The 21,904-nt window shown below is 40.8% G+C and overlaps 1 protein-coding gene across 4 annotated transcripts in view; it reads right to left on the bottom strand.

Annotated features, from left to right (window-relative positions):
• Positions 1-21,904, bottom strand: part of ARHGEF26 (Rho guanine nucleotide exchange factor 26) — a 133,087-nt gene that overhangs the window by 101,245 nt on the left and 9,938 nt on the right. For all 4 annotated transcript variants that reach the window (XR_007135591.1, XM_047785115.1, XM_047785134.1 and 1 more), the window contains 2 exons: positions 3,906-3,962; positions 865-1,025 (listed from right to left, as the gene is read on the bottom strand). Coding sequence is in view for 3 of the 4 variants with exons in the window: in XM_047785115.1 (XP_047641071.1) it covers positions 865-1,025; positions 3,906-3,962 (218 nt within the window). In the remaining variant the exon portion in view is untranslated. The remainder of the gene's footprint in view (positions 1-864; positions 1,026-3,905; positions 3,963-21,904) is intronic.

Genomic DNA, 21,904 nt, shown 5'->3' with positions numbered 1-21,904 from the left:
ATATTTTAAAAGTGCCATGGCAAGTGAGAAGCCTTGAAGCTTAAGCACCCTTAGCTGTATAGTAAATCCACCTTTGACCCAACCACCTAAAATTGCCATTATTCAATTCATTTTGCAAAAGGGCAACTTTGAATGGCTCAATTTAGTACCCTGTTGGCACAGGGCTCCAATACAGGCTGTGGAGCTCACTCGGAAGAAGAGCTTGCCATTGGTGTATGAACTAAGCTTCTTTTACTCACTACAAGTAATAATGAAAACTCTTCTAATAATGCTTATGGAAAATAGGGAAAACCTACAGAAATTGTTATTTTCATTATGACTGCACTTTAAAAATAACATACATATCTTAGGTGAACCACCTTGCTGTGCAGCAGAAATTAATATAACATTGTAAAGCAACTACACTTCAATACAAAGTAAATAAAAATAAATAATATATACATAACAAGTGCAAATGTAAATAATATATACATAACATATGCAAATGTAAACAAACATAATTTTTGTATTTGAATGGTATGATTGTGAGTTACTTTTTTTTACCCTTTCAACTAAATGTTGGTGTATTATTGGCATAATTGAAAAGGAAAAATAAAAGGGAAAAAGGAGAGGTGGAAGGAAAGACAAAGAATAAAAAGACTTTAGATATAAGTGTCTGCTGTGACAATTACTTACTTAGTATCTGTCTACACATCAACAACCTGACACAGATCTTAAAATTTATTTCAAGGAATAAGTATAAAAGCCAACTGAACAAACGAGAGACCTCACATCTCTAAATGTCTTCCCTTTGAGATGTCTGTTAGTAAGATGTCTGTTAGAAAAGTCTTGGCCATGACCAAAGACAAATGAAAGTGAACTTACTTTTTGCTTGCCTCACAGACATCTGTAATATTGGAGAAAAGATGGTGACTCTCTGTTTTAGTCATTGTATCACTCAGTTCTTTAGAATTTTTAAACATCCGTATCAAGATCTCCAAGCTGAGTAAGTATGAATGTTCAGAGGATATAACTTCAAAGATAGCCTGTTAAGAACGAAGAACAAATACGTTACTAATTGTTTTAACTAAATAACACCTAATTTAATAGCTCTCATAATTCCACTATAAGAATGACACAGTATCTTTTAAAAAACATAGAGATAAGTATTTTTAAAAACTACATCTCCAAACTTCTGTCTTATAAAGGCACATATAACCAAATCTTAAGAAATAGAATCACTGTTCATAGCGCAAACAGGAAAAAAAGAAAGCATCTGGATGACTTGAGATTGCTTCCGGAGGTCATGCTTTGCCAGGGGGCAGAATTGACAGGAGGAAACTAGAGCATATCATAAAACCTCAGTGTGACATTAATTAACCTTTGGGGTCATCTCCTCCAGCTCTGATTTCAAAGCATGCTGCTCTGGGACAGTGAAGATTTATGGACATCACTTGGGATTCAGAGAAAATTTCTCACAAATACATTTCTTTGCTCCCCTCTGGGTCCTTTCTCTCCCTGTGTTTTAATCCAATATGTAGCCAATGAGAGCAAATATTCTGGGTGTATTAAAAGAGCATGACTGGACCTACCCTCAAAAGGTTCTTATCAGCCACAGAAATTCTTTTATAGGAGCTCATACAATTGAAAGTAATTCTGTCCATTCAACAAGCCACCCTCTCTACTCTCGTCAGTGTCTTGAGAACAGCGAAGGACCCTCGGCAGACACTCTTGGTGTCAGGCACACAGTGGTTTCCCTGATAAGCGTTCACTAATGATGAAAAGCCAACCCATAGACATGGAGAGACACCAACGCCCTGTGTAAGGAATTCATCTAGCGCCTTAACAAAATCAGATTCTCCAAGAATGGCAAGGCAGGGAGAATTCCTCCTCAGGGAGGGGTGCTTAACATCCCTGCAGGCTTGAGAGTCCCATCCTTCCTGGAGACCTCCCTAGTAATGCTGCCATCACCACCTTGGCCTCCAGGGCCCCTCCCCTCAGCCCTTGGCCCAAAGTCCCCATAAGTCCCTGTGCTCCAGCTGAGGCCAGGTTGGGCAGGCAGGCACGGATGGTGGATGCCCACTGCTAGCAGATGGGCCATGGTTTGGAAGTTGGGTTAGTGGTCCTAGTCTGAGAGTTCACCTCTCTTTTTAGCATCCATAGCTTTTAGGGAAATATTCCTTAAATGCACTGCTCTAACCTCTGTTGTGCGCCAGGGACTTAAGCAACATAACCATCTAATGCGTAAAGAGTAAGAACATCAAGCATCTCATTCAACCTACATCCTGTGTGATTCAATTCAACCAACACAATTATCCCCAGGAAATGCAATGCAAACTAAAGATAATGCACCCTTCCTGACCAAAAATAACGGATTTCAGGTTGTTGATGAACATGGTGCCTTGGAATGATTGAAAATTTCAAAAGCAAAGCCTTCAGCAATCAGATCCAAAATGTGAAGATTCAAACAAAAAGATATGATGAACAGATTACAAGAAATTTTAAGATAATTAGCATAATGTAGTAACTTAAATCATCCTGCAGTAGAGTCATCTTAAAGACAACTACTTGAAGGCAAATCAGGTTAGACCTGCTAAAATAGGTATACAGGAACAGAAAGAAACCACAGTTCAATTTGCTGCTGTAGTTAGTTACCTTTTTTATATCATCTTTTTCACAAACCTGAACAAGTATTTTCAAAATATAAAGGAAATAGAAGAGGTTTAAAAAACGGAAATGTTCAATGTTCAAATGAGATTAGGACCCTGGAGTTGCTCTTGAATTTGTCCATAAGGACAGAGATATGCTGCATACGCCACAATGTTAATTTTTTTTAAGTACCACCTATTGTCCAACATTAGGAGGATAGATTTTTTTTTAAAGTGGTATTTATAGAATGGACTATTATACAGTGGTTTGAATGATTTAGATTAATATGCATGAACATGGATAAATCTCAAAAACAATACTGAATGTAAAATGCAACCAACCAAAACTTATGTTCAGATCATATAATTTATCTATTAACACACACACAGGTATATGCACATAAACATATGTAATACATGCCTGGATGGATACACATCAATTCATAATTACAGTTGCCTCTGAGGAGGAGAGGAAGAGAATGAGACAGAGGAGGAGAATGTAAGACTGCTATTTTACTGTAAGTCTTATTTTCTTTAAATAAGAGAAATTAGAAATATAATACATTTTTAATTCTCAGTGATGAATACACCAATATTATGTACTATGGGAAAGGATACCTTGTGTCCTTTGTGGAACTCATTTATGGGCGTGTATACACATAAACATACGCACACACACATACACACACATATATATATACTCATATGCATAAGACAGAAGGCAAGCGCTTTGAGAACTTCACAATATTATTACAGTGAACATTTTCTTAAACTGCATTTATTAACCTTTAAGTTGTGAAATCCTATTATTATCTATTTCATTTTGCATAAAGTAAATTTTTATGCTGGTATAATTTTAGGTTTACAGAAATCTTGCAAAGAGGGTTCAGAGTTTCTGAGTTTCCTTCACCTGGCTTCCTCTAACCCGGGTGCATTACATTTTGTCTGCAGACAAATATTCACGCTTTATTCAGAGTTCACCAGTAACACCCTTTTTCAGTACCAGCATCTAAGGTCTGTTTCATTTTTTAACATATTTCTTTCACTTTAAATACCAGGACTAGGTGCTTTGTTAAGTTAAAATGATATTGGGATATTTTAAAATTTTCTTTTCTGGGGGCTTCTGTTTAGTTTTATTTGAAAATGATCACATATTCCTTTTGTGCAAAGAAAAAAATGAATACATCGTCAAAGGAAAACAACAAGCAAATGTGCATAGTAGGTGAAAGCATATGGACCCCTTAGAACTCTAAAGCATCTGCTTGGTACAAAACATACCTCTTGTCTCTTTCTTTCCTCCTGGCTAACTGTCTGAGACAATCCATTTCTTTTCACCTAAGGGAAAAAGTAAAATAAAGTTGAGCTTGTTTACTTAAATAATTTGTCTATTATGTAAGGCATAACTCTATGCCCTTCAAAGATGAATTGTGAGAAATTATGTAAAAAGTTTAATTCAGTACATGCTAATTATGAGTTTCACACCCCTCAAATAACATCTCATCACACCAATAAATTAGCATAGTTCAACACTAAAGAAATGAAGTGTCTAGAACACCATCCAATCAGAATTGAGTTAATCTGTTCTAGTCTTAGTTCTGGATATTCCTAAAATACTTATGAAATTAATCTCCCAATTCATAAGTAAAGAAATCTGATAATAAAGAAAATGAAACCACCACTCTTAAGAGTTTACCACCCAGGATCCCTGGACAGCAATATGGTGTCCTTATTACATTGAAAGAGTAATTTTAACACTATATTTCACAAAAACTGAATGGAATACCAATGCTTTTCATAAAAACCCAATAAAACACAGTCCCCTTGGCCTAATGGCAACAGTCTTTTAAATATATTTAATTCTGACAAATATGAATGTTAACTTGGTATGTTCTTTGGAGAAGCAACAGTACCTACAAGAAACAAGAACGCCAGCATCATACTTGGAGTAAAGCAGTGGCATCACTAACTGAATCCCTATGATGCCTAATCAACTGTCATACATTTTTACCTGACTGCTGCAGCTCCTATCAAAATTCAGTCTCTAACCCAAAGAGTAGAAGCTGAACTATGAACTCTATGAAGGCAGGACCTGGTATCTTTTCTGGTTTACCTGGCACTGCATCTGGCACATGAAAAATATTCATGTTTTTCAGTTAAAGTTTAAAGACCTAGTGTAACACTTTAACTGCAGATACAGTCTAAATTTTTGAAAAAAGAAAAAAGGAGTTGGAGTTCCCTTCATGGCTCAGCAGATCCCTGGCCTCGCTCAGTGGGTTAAGGATCTGGCATTGCCATGAGCTGTGGTATAGGTCGCACACATGGCTTGGATCCTGAGTTGCTGTGGCTGTGGTATAGGCCGGCAGCTGTAGCACCGATACAACACCAAGCCTGGGAACTTCCATACACTGCGGGTGTGGCCCTAAAAAGAAAAAAAAAAAAAAAAGAGTTGAGGAGCTGGAAAATGTTCTCCTTAAAACTCTTCCTGTCCACTTCGCATCGTTTTACTGAACTGTGCTGTGTACCCTAGTGTGAGAGCAATTCCCTACATTGTGGGGTCAGGTAAATAAAGACAACTACATGATACTGTCTTGAATCTGATCCTTGGAAGAGGTTAGAAAGCAGTACAGTAGAGTAGAAAGAGTAAATCAACAGTAAAATCAGCAATCATTTACTGAGTGCCAGGAAATTTGCCATGTATTTTATACCCGTAGTTTCATTGAGCCCTCATAAAAACTCCAAAATGCCATTGCCAACACTATTCCTATGCCCATTTCACAGAGGGGAATAACAACTGAAGCTTAGGATCCAAGATCACACAGCTAATAGGCAGCAAGGCCAGGATTTGCATCTAGGCCTGCGAACTATAGGGCTCCCACTTTTAATCATGATATTATTAGGGATGGGGACCCCTTGATTGATAGGAGGGGGTTCCACATTCCTAAGGTCAGGTGATCATCACTAGACCCCCTCCTAATGACAGGTCTGCACCAAGTCTCCATATGTTTGTTTTCATCCACTCATATCACAGAATGTTCTTAGCCTTATCCACCATCCTGACCCTGGGTCAGCCTGTCAGCAAGAATTCACGACTAAAAAGGCTTCTTCACACATTTTAAGAAGGGAGGAGACTTGCCAGGAGAATGAAACTGTTCAGAGCTGCTCCCGTTTGGTTAACCCTGAGCAGCAATTCCACAGGATTTCCTGCCTGACACAAAGTTCTGGCAGACAGATATCCAGGCGCCCTGCCCAGTCTCTGCAGGTAAGGTCACCAGCAAGAACTTCCGTGCCACCGGCACCTCCACCCAGAACTGCTACTGAGTTCAGACCTAGAAATCTTAAGGCAAAAAGAGTGAAGCAGGTGGGTTTAGAGACCCACCCAGGTAAAAGCTAGTTTACTGAGGGATTAAAAGTACTCCATCCCATCAAAAAGAAAAAAAAAAAAATCTCCCACTCTTTTGAGGAGGAAGAGAAGGTAGTTTTGAAAAAAGCAAAATACTAATACATAGAATTATCATCTTTCACTAATACTCATGCAAAAAAGGATAAAATATTCCTTTAACCAAATACTCATCAGTAAGAAACCAGCAGCCCATACAAAACTGCAAACCCAAAGAAAGAAAGAAAGAAGGAAAAGAAACAAAGAAGTTTCCAGGAAGTGTTCTTGGGATATAATTAAGAAAACTGGCACACTCAGGGAGCCTGAAAGTTGGTTGTAGAGAGTTATGACAAACCAGTTCATCCTGGCTGGCTACCAGACCACTGCTCTAGGGCCTGGCTAGATGGGTTCTTCTCCAGGGCCAAGAGGAAGTATTGTGTCCACCTGAGACCTTCTACACTCAACTTTCAATTCAGTAGTACCTGAGAGCAGGTGCCTGGAGGTCAAGAGCAAACAAGATGATTTCAGGGATCAAGGAGTTTGGAGAGAGGAAACCAGAGAATGAAGGGGACAGATGATATAAAAGAGAGCCCCACAGAAACTGGCAGAAGGTAGGGAAGAGAAACCTGGGGGAGAATGAAAACACAGAGCAAAATGTCAAGCTGAAAGAAAAAAGGAAGGAAAGAGGGAGGAAGAGAAGAAGGGAAAGAATGATACACCAGCTTCCTAAGTGGATTCCTATTTTGATATGTAAAATGAAAAATTAACTTGTACAAGTTCTTTTTTTAATTTTTTAAATATATATTTTGTGGTGGTGGCTCTGGCTGAGTATAAGCAGGGACACACAGCCAGGCCAGCAACACTCTTTTATAGCTCTCTTCTGACCTCATTTGAACTTTCTCATTCCTCACTGGTTTAAAATAGTTATTTAACTATATTAGCAATAAGTAGAATTGCAAAAGCAGTTTAATGAAACATTAAGAACTGGACTCAACTTGGGGTTCTTGATTTTATACAATCTAATTCACACAGCTGTCCCATGGCAAGATTCTCACCTCTGAGGAGAAAGGGTGAATACATATCAATATCATCAACATTTGAAATGGATAAAAATTAATTCAAACAGGACAACAAAACTGTAGCCCACGACTACAGTTCTGACATAAGTTAAAAAATACAAACTTATATAAGTGGCTTGTCAAGACAGTGAATGCAGAAAACTTACTAATGTTATAAAGTTCTAAATTCATAATTACAAATTACATTTGTATTGCTATAACTGGTATTGAAATTCTCCACCCATAAGCTTTTTTTTTTTTTTTTGTCTTTTTAGGGCCACACTCGCAGCACATGCAGGTTCCCAGGCTAGGGGTCCAATCAGAACTGTAGCCACCAGCCTATGCCACAGCCACGGCAATGCTGGGTCTAAGCCGTGTCTGTGACCTACACCACAGCTCATGGCAACGCCGGATCTTTGACCCACTGAGCGAGGCCAGGGATTGATCCCAGGGATCGATCCCGCGTCCACATGGATGCTAGTTGGGTTGGCTAACCACTCAGCCACGATGGTAACTACTCCACCCATAATCATTGTAACCAATATATTTTCCATGTTCGAATTAAACAGAAATTAACAACTGGCTAAAACTGATAAAGGACAGTACAAGATACTTCATCTAGGGATATGTTATTGTCTAGCTGGACCCAAAACATAGTTTTTGAAATTTATAAAACAGTTAACTCTCTAAAATATAGACTCCAAAGTTAATTATTGGATACCCCATCTAAAATGGATGACAATTTCCTTCTTGATACTTTGAGAGTCTGAGCTGTTTAGATGACTATCCCACAAAGGAACAAGGAGGCTTTAAGCAGTAATTCCATGTTTCCATTCACAGCAATTACAGGTGTTTTCACCTTGTGAACAACTGTGTTAGGAAAACCATGAAACTTGTGGAACATTCCTTGGCCCTTGACTCCACAGACTGGAATAGGTGATGAGCCAGGTTCTCTAAGCCTCAAACAGAGCTCCAAAATTGCCATTTTTACAGAGCCAGCCTATCTACAGGACAGAGCCAAGATGAATAACACCAGTCTCTTGGCCGACCGTCCTCATCTTCTTTGGGGTAAACAGGGATATGTCCTCAGGCCCTCCGTGACTTCACACTGTTTCTAGATAAGATGGGTGAACATTCCTTTTATTTTTCCCCACCAGCCAGGGAAACCAGAAGAGGAAGGTCCCCAAAAGATCAAAAAAGGCTCAGAAATGTAGTCAATTAAAGTTAGATCAGATATTTATAACCCAAGATCACGTGGGCTCCATAAAGCACTCATGTCCACTGAATACCCATTGGAGCTAAGACTTTTGAACTTGCCAGAATTACCTACTCACTGGAAATAGGCTGGTTTGCTCATGCCTCCTGGTGATTCGCTACTCATGGGTTTCTGCTCTCAGGAGCTCAAGTGGGAAGAGAATGAAATGCAAAGATTATACCAGAAGACACAATCACTCCTAGGTCCTTCCTCTAGACTTAGCACAACCTGACTCGCCCCTCAATTGCAAATGAGCTAGAGTTCTTCCACTGGCAGTAACATGTGAACGGTGGCTCTGAGACTCTGTCTGAAGTTCCTAAAATGAAAAATCTGCCACAGTCTGCAAACATGTTCCCTGCAAGCAGGCCCCGCAGGCTCCCCCCGGCCCCGCCTCATCCACCAGGAAATCCTGAGATACCAGTGCACCTAAGCTACAAGCTGCCACAGAATATCTATGTCAAAGGGCCAGAGATCTGGATAACCAAAGGTCAGATAAATGGGGTCAAATGAGGACCTGTCCAAACGTCTAGGTGGGAGTAGGTAAAAAGATAGAACATGAGTTTTTTTTTGTTTCGTTTTGTTTTGTTTTGAATAGTAAGAAGTAGAAGACAATGGCACATTTTAAAAAATCATATACTTAATTTAAAAAGACGTCAAGGAAAATGCCAGGGACCTCCTGATTCATTTGTTCAAAAAAACTAGATCTCCTCTCTGATTTACCATTGTTAAGCTTATTTCTATAATCCTCATCAAAATTCATGGATTTCAAGAAAGAGCAAGCTCTCCCAGACTCCCAGAGGTAACCTCAGGACTGCTAAAACTGCGGCAAACTCAGATAAGGCAGGCCAGGGCTTGGAGCTTTTACCCTGCCATGGCCCGCATTGCCCTTTACAGACAGAGGCCAAGGATTCCTGATGGAGACCAACTATTTCAATACCAGATATGAGGCCAAGACTACAACCCACCAACAGAGAAGTCATTAAAGGTACAAGAATAAACTGCTGTGCTTTGTATGATTTAGGAGACAAGCATGCGTGAGTTCATGTGTAACCAGCCCTTGCTAGCCAGCATCCCACATCCAGCCAATTCCTGATTAAAAGTTCTGGTTGGTCCCTCATGTATTTCTTACATTGCTGCTGTATCAAGTGCTTACTATGCACCAGGTACTGTTCTTTTTATGCATCTATACCTTTTAACAACCCCAGAAGGGAGGTATTACTATTGGTATTTTACAAAGTAAAAAAATGGAGACATAGCAAAGTTAAGTCACTGTTAGCCCTAATAAGTGGCAAAGCTGGAATTCAACTCAGGCTTGCCTGCTGCCCCCAAGAACTATCTCTGAACCACCCCAGTACACTGCCTTTTAAAGCTTCTGCTTCTGAATTTCTGCTTCTGATTTTCAGTTGTGTGGCCTGCAGCCACTCTTCCCTTAAACTACCGTCCTCCCCCTCGTTGCCCCAGAAAAGACACCTCCAACTGAATTCCTAGCTTCTGCTGCAAAGAAAGCTAAGCTCTCAGCAGGGCGCCTGACAATTTAACTTGTTGATTAGTCTTGACATTTGTGGAATCTCCACAAATTCCTCCCTTTGACTTTTATTACTGAGCCTGGATCCAAATGTACTCATTCTCTACCCCCATGAGAGAGAGACCCACTTCTTTTTTTTTCTCAACAATTAAGAGGAGAAAATGAGATGAGGACATATACAAAAAACTAATGACAGAGAAGTAGAGAGGATGAAAAGAAACCCAGCTTTGGGGAAAAAGATAATTCTGTAAAATTATTTAATAAAAGATGAGCAGTTTTAAAAATTGGAATACTTAATAAAATACTGAGGAACTAATTTAATAACATACTGAGGACATACAGTGGTGAACAGTGGTCAAGGCAAATTTTGGTCTTAAATGTTGTGTTCAGTTTTGTAACAAGGTGAATGTATTTGCACATAACTTTTGTAATTCAAAAATAATTGTTTTAAAGAATGTAATTTTAATTTTGAATTTGAAATTGGAAAATTAGGAACAAACTAATGACTAACAAAGGGGAACTGTTTAAAGGAACCAAACATCAGAGTTCCCGCTGTGGTGCAATGGGATTGGGGGCGTCTCAGGAGAGCTGGGACTCAGGTTTGATTCTTGGCCCAGCACAGTGGGTTTGGGGGTCCCACACTGCCACAGCTGCAGCTTAGTTCGCAATAGAGGCTGGGATCTGATCCCTGGCCTGGGAACTCCATAAGCCAAGGGGCGGCCAAAAAAAGGAAAAAAAGAAAAAAAACACCAAACATCTACCTACTTGATGAAATATAATACAGGCTTTACAAAGCTTGTTGTGGAAGAAAGTGTAATGACATGGAAAATCATTCACAACATTGTTAAGAGAAAAACAAAAAAGGGTGGGTTACAAAACAGCAGGTCTAATGACCTGAGAAGATATTTACAACATTGTTAAAGGAAAAAAACATGAGTAATAAGACAGTATTACTGTATTATTAAATTTTTGCTTAAAGAAAAACTTTATATACATATTAAGAGACAAAAGATCTAAAATGTTACATACCAAAATGTCAACAATGATTGGAGAAGGAGAGGGATTTCAATTATAAGTTTTCTGGCCTAAGGCATGTGGAAAAATCCCAGGCCAGGGATGGAACCCACACCAAAGCAGCAACCCAGGCTGCTGCAGTGACTTCGCCAGATCCTTAACCCACAGTGCTACCAGGAAACTCCTTATATTCTTCTTTTTATGTATAGATACTTTTTGATTTGTCTATAATAAACATCTCTTGAGAGAGTTCCTTGGTGGCTTAGTGGGTTAAGGATCCGGCATTGTCACTGCTGTGGCTCAGGATGCTGCTGCAGCTTGGATTCAATCCCTGCCCCAGGAACTTCTGCATGCTGCAGGCAAAGCCAAAAAAAAAAAAAAAAATCTCTTGGCTTTGGAATTAAAGTATCACTTTTTGAATAAAAACTAGGATATCTACTCACTTAGGATGGAGCATGATAATGTGAGAAAAAAAGAATGTACACATGTATGTGTGACTGAGTCACCTTGCTATACAGTAGAAAACTGACAGAACACTGTAAACCAGCTATAATGGAAAAAACAAAAATCATTATTAAAAAAAACTAGAATATCTTTCAAAATCTTCTCTTAAAAAAGAAATAAAGCAATCAAGGCAGGTAAATGAACTGCTGAAGGATGGCAAGAATACCTGCGTTTCTTTGTTGCTGCCCACAGGAAAGCTAAAGGAGTTAGAGGTAATCACTCAATAACAAAGGGAGGCAATGAGAAAGATCTCGGTCAAGGCCAAACCAAGCAGTGGTTTATGAGGCAGTGTTGAAAGTGAATGATGACAGGCAGGTGTGCCAGTGGAAGAGCAGAAGGGGACTGGGCTGGAGGCGAGTACTTGACAATGATGCCAGTGACACATAGTGAAGGCATGAGTCAGGAAGGGGCTGTTGAAGGCAGAACAGGTCTGAGGGGCTCCTCCTGCAGAAGAGGACACCTATTTGAAAGATGATGCCAATATCTTTTGTTTTTGTTTGTTTTTTTTGTAAAGTGGCAGATGGATAAGAATGATCAACTCCAAACAGGCAGCTCTTCAGAACACTGACACTTAAGTAACTTTTAAAAAGAAATTTTTTTTTTTTTTTTTTTTGCTTTTTAGGGCTGCACCTGCAGCATATGAAAGTTCTCAGGCTAGGGGTCAAAACGGAGCTATAGCTGCTGGCCTATGCCACAGGAATGCAGGATCTGAGCTGCATCTGTGACCTACACAACAGCTCACAGCAATGCCAGATTGCCGACCCACTGAGGAAGGCCAGGGATTGAACCCACATCCTCATGGATACTAGTCAGATTCATTTTCACTGCGCCACAAAGGGAACTCCTGAAGTTACTTTAAGTTTGCAATAAAACCTAAACTGAGCAAAGCCTATTTCAGAAAACTCAGTACTAACGTGAAATGATACTTTACATGAGTTGTTCAAAGCATGCAATGGTTTCACTGGACAGGAATGACCTGATTACATGAAAGAGATCTGAGAAATAAGCACAGAATTACCACTGTTATCCCATTTTCCTATAACAAGCTTCATTTAAGCAATATTTCATACTTCTTTTGCTTTTATTTCTTACTCTTCTGTCCACCTAGCCCATCTCATTTTAGTCGTAATCTCTACAGAGCACTTTCATGACCTTTACTGCTTTCTATGATACCTGTGTCAGCCATTCTGGCATTCTGTCCTACATTCTTTCAAAAACATCACTTAAGGAGTTCCCATCATGGCTCAGTGGTTCACAAATCTGACTAGGAACCATGAGGTTGCGGGTTCGATCCCTGGCCTTGCTCAGTGGGTTAAGGATCCAGCATTGCCATGAGCTGTGGTGTGGGTCGCAGACGTGGCTCTGATCCCAAGTTGCTGTGGCTCTGGCATAGGCCGGCGGCTACGGCTCCGATTGGACCCCTAGCCTGGGAACCTCCATATGCCACGGGTGCAGCCCTAGAAAAGGCAAAAAAAACCCAAAAAATTTCACTTAAGACATTTCATTTCTATTGCCTTCTAAACCAGCTTCTAAGTTCCTATAGTGCAGGTCCTGGGTTTTAGGCTCGTTTTGTTTGCCCTATCCACCCCAATGCAGCAGAATACAAATGAAATTTGGAATCAGATACCAGCATTTTCAGTAAACTACAAGCTATTGCCACTTAGTGAATGGCAAAAAAAAAGCCCAAGAATTTCTGTTACCTCTATTTATTTAAAGGTAACAAAACAGAGAGCACAGGATAGAAAATGCCATAGCGCACTGCAGGTATTACAAGCAATCTGCTTTGTAACACTTTTGTTTGGGATACAAAGGCATGTGCACACATGAACACACACACTGGGTTACAAGTAAAATGTTTACGTCATTATGTTAAGCCACTGATAGAGACCATGGTTGTAATGTCAATACCACCAGGTGTAAATTTACACTAGTTATGTCAGTCACGACGCTTAACACTCCCAAAGACCCTTACAAGAAAAGCTGTTCTATTCAGAACTTCCACAAAAGCAGCAGCCCAAGTGGCCACATTTCACACCACCATGTATCCCGGAGGCCAGATCTGATTGGAAGAGCGCTGCTTGAGCACCTGAGCAAATAACAGTAAATGTTTATGTGACCTCTTTAAGTGTGTGTGTTGAGGGGAGCTGAGCCAATATGATTCTCTCCAAAGAAACTGAACTGGGTAGTTATACATGGAAGCAGAAAGGGTAACATGAGGTGGGGCAGGATCAGGCTAGGTAACCTCAAGTCTAAGTTATAAGAACTCAGAAACTCTGAGGATGAAGGAACTCTCAAAGGAGAAGACAAACACGGCAAAAAAAAAAGTGACAATAAACCAATTCATGACAAGAAGATAGCCAGCAGGCCACTTCTGAGACTGAGTCACATTACTGACCAAGTACCAGAGGGAAATGTGGTTTCTCCTCTTCCAGAGCCCTAGGCACATGCATTCATTATATACGGCAACTTGAGAGGCTCTGTTCCAGGTAATCTCAAGACACTATGGAAAACTGTAGGAGAGTCATCACAGTTGACATCTGAGTCTCAGCTGCCTTAATATGAAGTGGGGAAATAGTACTTGCCCTCATGTCATTGTCACAAAGACTACATAAGCTGGGTGAAATGACCTAGTACCATCCCTAGTACACAGTACATCCTCTGCAAATATTGGGTCAATAATTTAACTGCACGTAAACAAATTAATACCATGATGATACAATGATAGGTCCCAGAGCCACAGCTATCTTGCAAGTCAGCCTCTGCACTGCCTCTCATGTTGAGACCTTTGACACCGGGTAGACAGAAGTTGGACAGACAACAACCACACTCCTCCACACATCACCACCAGAAGCAGGGTTTCCTGCTGCCCCAAATGGGAACTGCTCCACTTTTATGTTACTGCAGTTGGATGGGCTGCTAGCAAAGTTCATCTCCTACACCAAAGGCGAAAATAATCTTCAACTTCCTTTCACTGGCAACAATACTTCCTTCTGTAGAAATGGTCATGAGCTATAAGCTATAGTCCTTTTCCTTCAAATAATAGGTATACAAATAATAAATGTCATCATAATTGTAAGACAGAGAGCATAGATTAATCACATGGAAAATCAACGGCCTGTAAGTACTCTGGTCAACATCAACCAGATCTGAGAAACAAGCTTTTAAGCACTAGTCCCATATTTAAAGACTCAATAGTAATTTTGATGGTGACAACTTCTCTAATCAATCATCATGGAGACGAATCACCCTGTGGATGTGACTCTGAGGAACAGTCCCATTAATGGACCAAGGGAAGAGACATCTCAAGAGGACATCTTGAAGTCAAGAGGGCAACTACAAGAATCTGATGGATGATTTCCACAAACCAAAGCTCAGTATGACAGAGCCCTTCTCCACAGTTATTCAGAACTCCTTGAAGTAACTGAGACTTCTTTCTTTTTACCTAATTACACGGCATTCCTACAGACTGTTACTGTTCTTGAACACACCCCATCCATGTCCCCAAGTGGAAGATAAGGCTGTGATTTAATGTTATTTCATAGTAAGCACATATCTACCACAGGTAGGTTCTATACTATGAAGATTCCAAGTTTCCCAGTGTATCAAAGACATTTATTAAATCCAGGATGTAGTCAAACCACCATCAAAATTTTTTCTTTTACAATAAAAACTAAAAAAAGCCTCCAAAGAGTCCTTAAACAAAAAACTTCCTGGCTATTTTCACTTTGGAGTAATTTTCTGTTATTTTCACTTAGGGGATTAGATTTTTGCCTTTATTCATTGATTCATACATTCACTCATAAATTTGTCACATATTTATGGCAAGCCTATTATAAGTCAGGCACTGTTTCACATGCAAGGGATATAACAGGAAACATAACGAACAAAATCTCTGCCTTCGTGCAGCTTTTATTCTGGTGTCTAAGTGGACAGTTAGTGAGAAAAGTAAATCACACTGTACGTTAGAGCGGTAGATGTCTAGAAGGTGGTAGTGAGAAAAAGTCATGTGGAAGAGGAGCTATTTATTGTAGGCTGAGGAGACAGCACATACAAAGGCCATGAGGCAGAATGCATCTTGTGTTGGGGCAACACCAGTGTGACTGAGCAACAAGCAAGATAGAGAAGCAGGAGATGAGACCAGAAGGGTAACCAGGGGCCAGAACACACAACCTCACTGGCTTGGCCTTTCCTTCAAGTGGAGATAAGAAATCACTTACGGGTTCAGAACAAAGAGACAATATCTCAGTATATCTTAACAGGATCACAAATCAACAATATAACTAGATAGGAGGTAGTTCCTGTCATGGCGCAGTGGTTAACGAATCCGACTAGGAACCATGAGGTTGCAGGTTTGATCCCTGGCCTTGCTCAGTGGGTTAAGGATCTGGCGTTGCTGAGCTGTGGTGTAGGCTGCAGATGCGGCTCAGTTCCCGCGTTGCTGTGGCTCTGGTGTAGGCTGGCGGCTATGGCTCTGATTGGACCCCTAGCCTGGGGCCTCCATATGCCGCGAGAATGGCCCAAGAAATGGCAAAAAGACAAAAAAAAAAAGAAAAAAAGAAAAAACCTAGATAGGAGTTCCCGCCATGGCTCAGTGGTTAAGGAATCCGACTAGCATCCATAAGGACGCGGGTTCGATCCCTGGCCTCGCTTAGTGGGTTAAGGATCCAGCCATGAGCTGTGGTGTAGGGTGCAGATGCAGCTCGGATCCTGTGTTGCTATGGCTCTGGTGTAGGCTGGTGGCTACAGCTCTGACTGGACCCCTAGCCTGGGACCTCCATATGCCACGGGTGCGGCCCTATAAGGACAAAAATATATGTGTGTGTGTGTGTGTGTGTGTGTGTGTGTGTGTATGTATATATATGTATAGTACATATATATGTATAGTATATATATATGTATATATATAAAACTAGACAGGTGCTTTCTAGAGAAGAGACCAAAAGGGATCCAAAGGGACACAAGGAACTGAGCTGGGAAGCAATGGGGACAATCTGCCTTCACGTGGACAGAGCAGCAGCAGAGAAGTAGCTCTGTTCTGAAGGTAAAGGCAACAGGCTTTGCATCAAATCTGAAGCTGGTTACTGAAAAGACAGAAGAGTGAGGAATGGCTCCAAGGTTTTTGACCTTTGCAACTGGAAAACAGGGTCCTTATTTGCTGAGAAAAAGAAAAGACTGTGAGAGAAGCTGGTTTTAGATGCTGGTTAGATACCAGAAATGAAGCTGGATATCCTTGTCCTTGTCTGATGCTCAAGGAGAGGTCTAATGGAGAGATAGAAATTTGGAGGTCATCAGAGCAGTGATGTATTTAAAGCCACAAGACTGGATGAAATCACCAAGGGAGTGCAGATAAGAGAAAGGCTCCCAGGATGGAGCCTCGGAACCCTCCAATATTTAGAGATGGAAGCATGAAGAGCTCAAGCAGCTCCAGCTGCACTGACTTTATCTTAAATCTTCTGGCCCTCCATCACCCTAAAGGGTCCACATATGTGATGTTTTCTCTGCCTGGGACTGGCCATCCTGCGTTTGCCCCCTCCAACAACAACTCTGACCTGATACTTATCTGGTGGCCACTCAGATGGCAGCTCCTGCCACCTCCTTTGCCACCTGCCCTTGACTGACAGCATCTTGCCCAGACAGGTGTGTCACACACACCCCCTCCCCACCCCCCAGCCTGGATCTCAGAGCAGCACCAACATGTCTTTCAAGGTATTAAAGCAATTTCGTATGTACTTGTGGGATTATCTGATGTCTGTCTTGCCATTCAGGGTGTCCGTAAGGACAAGAAAGCAGGTGGAGTCTGTCTGTGCTCTATCTCCCATGTCTAGAGCAGGGCCTGGCAGAGAGATGCCCTCCATAAAGACCAGGTGAATGAAGGACTCATTCATTAATTTTCTGCTCAATGAAATAACACGCTCTTGGTCTGGGTCCCGGTCTAGGTTTCTAGTTGAAACATCTCTGTTTGTAGTTATGCCAAGAAAAGCGAAATATCCCTATCATCACCTCCTCCCACTTTCTAGGACACCTGTCTCTTCTGCTCCTTACCTGCCCTCCGGGTCGAAGGCACACACACCCACATCTTCACATCCCACTGTTCTCTCAGGAGAATCACTAACATAAATTTTGGCACATCTACCACTCAATTACCCTTTATGTACTAAGCTCCAACCATAGTAGTTTTTCCTCAATCTCTACATATTTTTCAGAAGGGGTTATATAGTTAAAGTTCCACCATTCCTATAATTCAGAAAATGGAGAACTTCTAAAGGTGATATGAACACCATGGAAATGTAGTCAGTACACAGGGAGCCACAGTGAGGGGTCCCCAGTATTTGGATAAAGTCAAGAAAAAAATGCCCCCAAATTGAAACTGAAAAAAACAAAGACAAAAATTATATGCAAATATTTATATAGACACTTGTGTGTGCATTTTTCTAAAGAGAAGGTCCATGACTCACAGCTCTTATCAGTCTCTCGAAGCAGATATAAACCACCCCTTCTCTGGAAATGAAAGATGGCAAAATGCATATCCATCCTATAGAATAACACAGCAACTAGAAAAAAAACACTGGAGACCATCATGTGTAGACATGAAATGATTTCTAAGACAGGAAAAAATAAAGTTGTTACATCTGCACAGTGTATTATATATGTAAATGCAGTTGTTACATCTGCACAGTGTATTATATATGTAAATGCAGGTGATCTTTATTTTCCCTACTATGTACATACACAGACTTTGAGAAGAACGCTACCAAATGGAGAACCACACCGCCTACAGAAAAGGAGAAGGAGACTGGGATTGCAGATTTAATCAAAAGTAACTTTGTAGAAATAATGCCAAGTAATTACGCTGCAAGCCACATGGGAACACTGTAAACCAGCTGTAATGGGAAAAATAAAAATCATTATAAAATAAAATGATAATAATAATAAATTTTTAAAAAGTGACTTTGGTCTTATCTGAAATGTTTAATTTTTTTCATGGAGAATGTGCTGTGTATTGCTTATATAGTCAAAATTAATTTTCAAAAATCTTAAGGGAACATCATAATCTAATTGAACTGAAATAGCAAGAGCATAGCAGAGCCCCAACCTTGCCTCAGGCTGAGCAGGCCTCAGCTCCAACCCACTTCACTGGACCAGGATCTCTGCTGGGGGTACCAGGTCTAGGGACATGGACCTTGAATTCTGTTTATAAAGGTACAAACAGTCCAGGAGACCTACTGTCCAACTAAACAGTGTGCATGAGTACATGTCTGAAGCCCTGACTGACTATTTACACTCTATGAAAACCCAAATGTGAAAAATGGGAATGTTTTTCTATTTTTTAAACATAAAAGATAGATACGATAAAAGGCATTAATCACCATCTAAGGTGAAAAATAATTTTATGTACTGCTGTGTTGCAAAAACGTAAATGGAAAATTCTATGACTGAAGAGGTTATTTTAAGCAGCAAGTCAGTACACAACTGAAAATTAATTCAGACAAGTGTGAAACTGTAAGGGAAAAGGATGAAATTTTCTATGATCTCTAAATGCATTAAGTGTTTCTGCAAACAGAAAATATTCAGGTTTATTACATCTGTTACGCTCTGATGTTCAGGAGAAAACAGTATGTCTTTCACAATAAACATGGTGTAAATTCAAAAAGAATAAGTCCCACCAAATGGAACTGCTAAGACTCCAAAGTGTGTTATATTTTCAACTGAATGAAATTACATTTATAATCAAATGTCCAATTTTCAAATTGTCCTTTCTCACTGGGCAATTGCAAAAAGTAGTCCCAAGCAGAGCAAACTGAGTGCCTTAGGAGCTGAGCCCAGAACTTCAGAGACCAAAGTCCTAAGTCTAGATATGAATCTAGCAAGGCACAGTAAAGGTTACTGAAGAAATACTTCAAAGAAAAAAAAAAAAACCAGTTCCACGATAGAGCATTTAACATTTTTGAGCAAACTGAAGAAATACTCCAAATGATTTAAGATTACTGATAAAGCCACATGTCTGCAAGCACAAAGAAAGAGTACAGTAAGAGGATGACTAGATAAGGTGGATATTAGGTGACTGTATTCAGAGTTGAATTCAAGTGGAAAGTTTGCCTGTGTGTTTGCTTTTACCTCTGGAGCCTGAACACCCTTGTCAGAGGTATCTGGCATGTCAAGGTGATGGAAATTACACAAACACACCCCATGGCAAATAAATGGGGTTAGGGCACGGCTGGCGAGTGTGGCTTTGGTGCTGTCACTGAACTTAACAAAACAAACTCTAGTTTCGCAACCTTCATTTTTTAGTACCACACATAATGCATGATGGGGGAGGGGTCAAGTTAGGACAAAAAGCAAAAGGATTCTAGTCAAGATTTATCTTTTATTTTCTGTAATACTGTAAATCCTTCTGGGAGCCCATTAAAGGCTGCACCTTATTAAAAACCTGAAGCTCACTCTGCCTGGAAGACTCAGCTGTTCCATACCTGGCAAGTACTTAGTGTTCTATCTCATGCTAATCATACAATCAGTATTTTCCATCAAACCCACAAGCTTCTTCTAGAGCTCCAAGAACTCTGGCTTGGTCCTCACGATGCCATTTTAGGTGGGTCTCTGGCAATTCACTTATGCTTGGCAGGTTTCTTTTTTTTTTTTTAATTTTTTTTTTTTTGTCTTTTTGCTATTTCTTTGGGCCGCTCCTGCGGCATATGGATGTTCCCAGGCTAGGGGTCGAATCGGAGCTGTAGCCACCAGCCTACGCCAGAGCCACAGCAACGCGGGATCCGAGCCGCGTCTGCAACCTACACCACAGCTCACGGCAACGCCGGATCGTTAACCCACTGATCAAGGGCAGGGACCGAACCCGCAACCTCGTGGTTCCTAGTCGGATTTGTTAACCACTGCGCCATGACGGTAACTCCTGCTTGGCAGGTTTCTTATCTCCGGGTACAGATCTCCAATGGATGTAAGAATGACTTCAAATTGAAATCTCAAATTCCTTCTACTTGCGACCAACTAAAACTGGAAGACCATGATCATTAATTTATTTTTTTATTTTTTTGCTTTTTTAGGGCCATACCCACGGCATATATAGGTCCCCAGGCTAGGAGTCAAATCGGAGCTGCAGCTGCCAGCCTACACCACAGCCACAGCAATGTGGGACTCAAGCCGTATCTGTGACCTACACCACAACTCAAGGCAATGCCAGATCCCTAACCCACTGAGAAAGGCCAGGGATCAAATCCACATCCTCGTGGATACTAATAGGTCAGCTTTGTTTCCACTGCGCCACAATAGGAACTCCGGGAAACCATGATCATTTAAATTATTTCTCATATATTAGTGTTTCCTGAGACCTGAAGAACAGCATAAAGGTATGCTCTCTGGAGGGAAGAGATCCTCTACTTCCAGTGAAGACTAGATCTTTACACTCGGACAACTGAGTGAAGGAAGAAGAAGCCTGGCACATCTGATGACATTAAGGAGCCCAGGTTATGCTTCTGTTCACCAGAGAAGACCCTTCTACATGGAGAGCCTGTTGGCAGAGCCACCACTGCTATATACATTCACCACCAACCCACTTTAATCTTACCAAGGAAGCCTGTGGCAGCCTAAGCTCTTCTAAGTTCTGCTAAAGCCCAATTACATGCCTCTCTCATCCAGTTCCAGTTCTCCCTCATTTCTAAGTGACCACAGCGCTAAGTTAAACCTGTCCCAACACCATACATGAAGAACAGCCCGTCACCTGTGTGAAACCCAAGGAGACACATCACTCACAAATACACTAAGACAAATTACATACAGACCAAAGGCATCAGGACCTTAAACAATCAGAGATGACTGCAGATTGCAGCTCTTAAAGATTCTTTCACCTCTTGGATGCTTCTTATGCTTCTTACAGTCAACTGATAAGAAAAGTTCCATCATCTCAGGAGGTAGTTGGGTATTGGAAGCAAAGATAAGAGATTTTTAGAAAATGAAACAACCAATAGCAGCTACTGCACAGGGATGCTCACACACACCCCATCCAAGTAGAAAGTCAAGGCAGATGCTAAATGGAGACCCAACCCTTTGCCAGAAAACTCCTTGTCCTACTTCCTTTCTGGGATCAAGGCTTTACTTAAAGGAGAGTTTTGAGTTAAAGACCAGATAGAGACAACCATACTAATTTGGTACCATTAAAAGCTAAGCATGGAGGAGCTACCATTATGGTGCAGTGGAAACAAATCTGACTAGCATCCAGGAGGATGTGGGTTTGATCCCTGGCCTCGCTCAGTGGGTTAAGGATCTGGCATTGCCATGAGTTGTGGTGTAGGTCACAGACTTAGCTCAGATCTGGCCTTGCTGTAGCTGTAGCTCTGATTTGACCCCTAGCCTGGAAACTTTCGTATACCGAGGGTACAGCCCTAAAAAGCAGGAAAAAAAAAAAAAAAGTCTAAGCATAGAAAGATGATGCAAACAAATACAAAAAGCCAAAGTTTTTCAGGAGATTCCCCAAACACTGCAGCCCCTTTACAAGGAGGGATCAGAATGCGAGGTCAGACAGAGAAATGGAGGTGCTGA

Source organism: Phacochoerus africanus, chromosome 1 (assembly GCF_016906955.1).
Source record: "Phacochoerus africanus isolate WHEZ1 chromosome 1, ROS_Pafr_v1, whole genome shotgun sequence".
Lineage (NCBI taxonomy): Eukaryota > Metazoa > Chordata > Mammalia > Artiodactyla > Suidae > Phacochoerus > Phacochoerus africanus.
The sequence above is the reverse complement of the archived record's forward strand: the minus strand, read 5'-3'. Positions and strand labels throughout refer to the sequence as shown.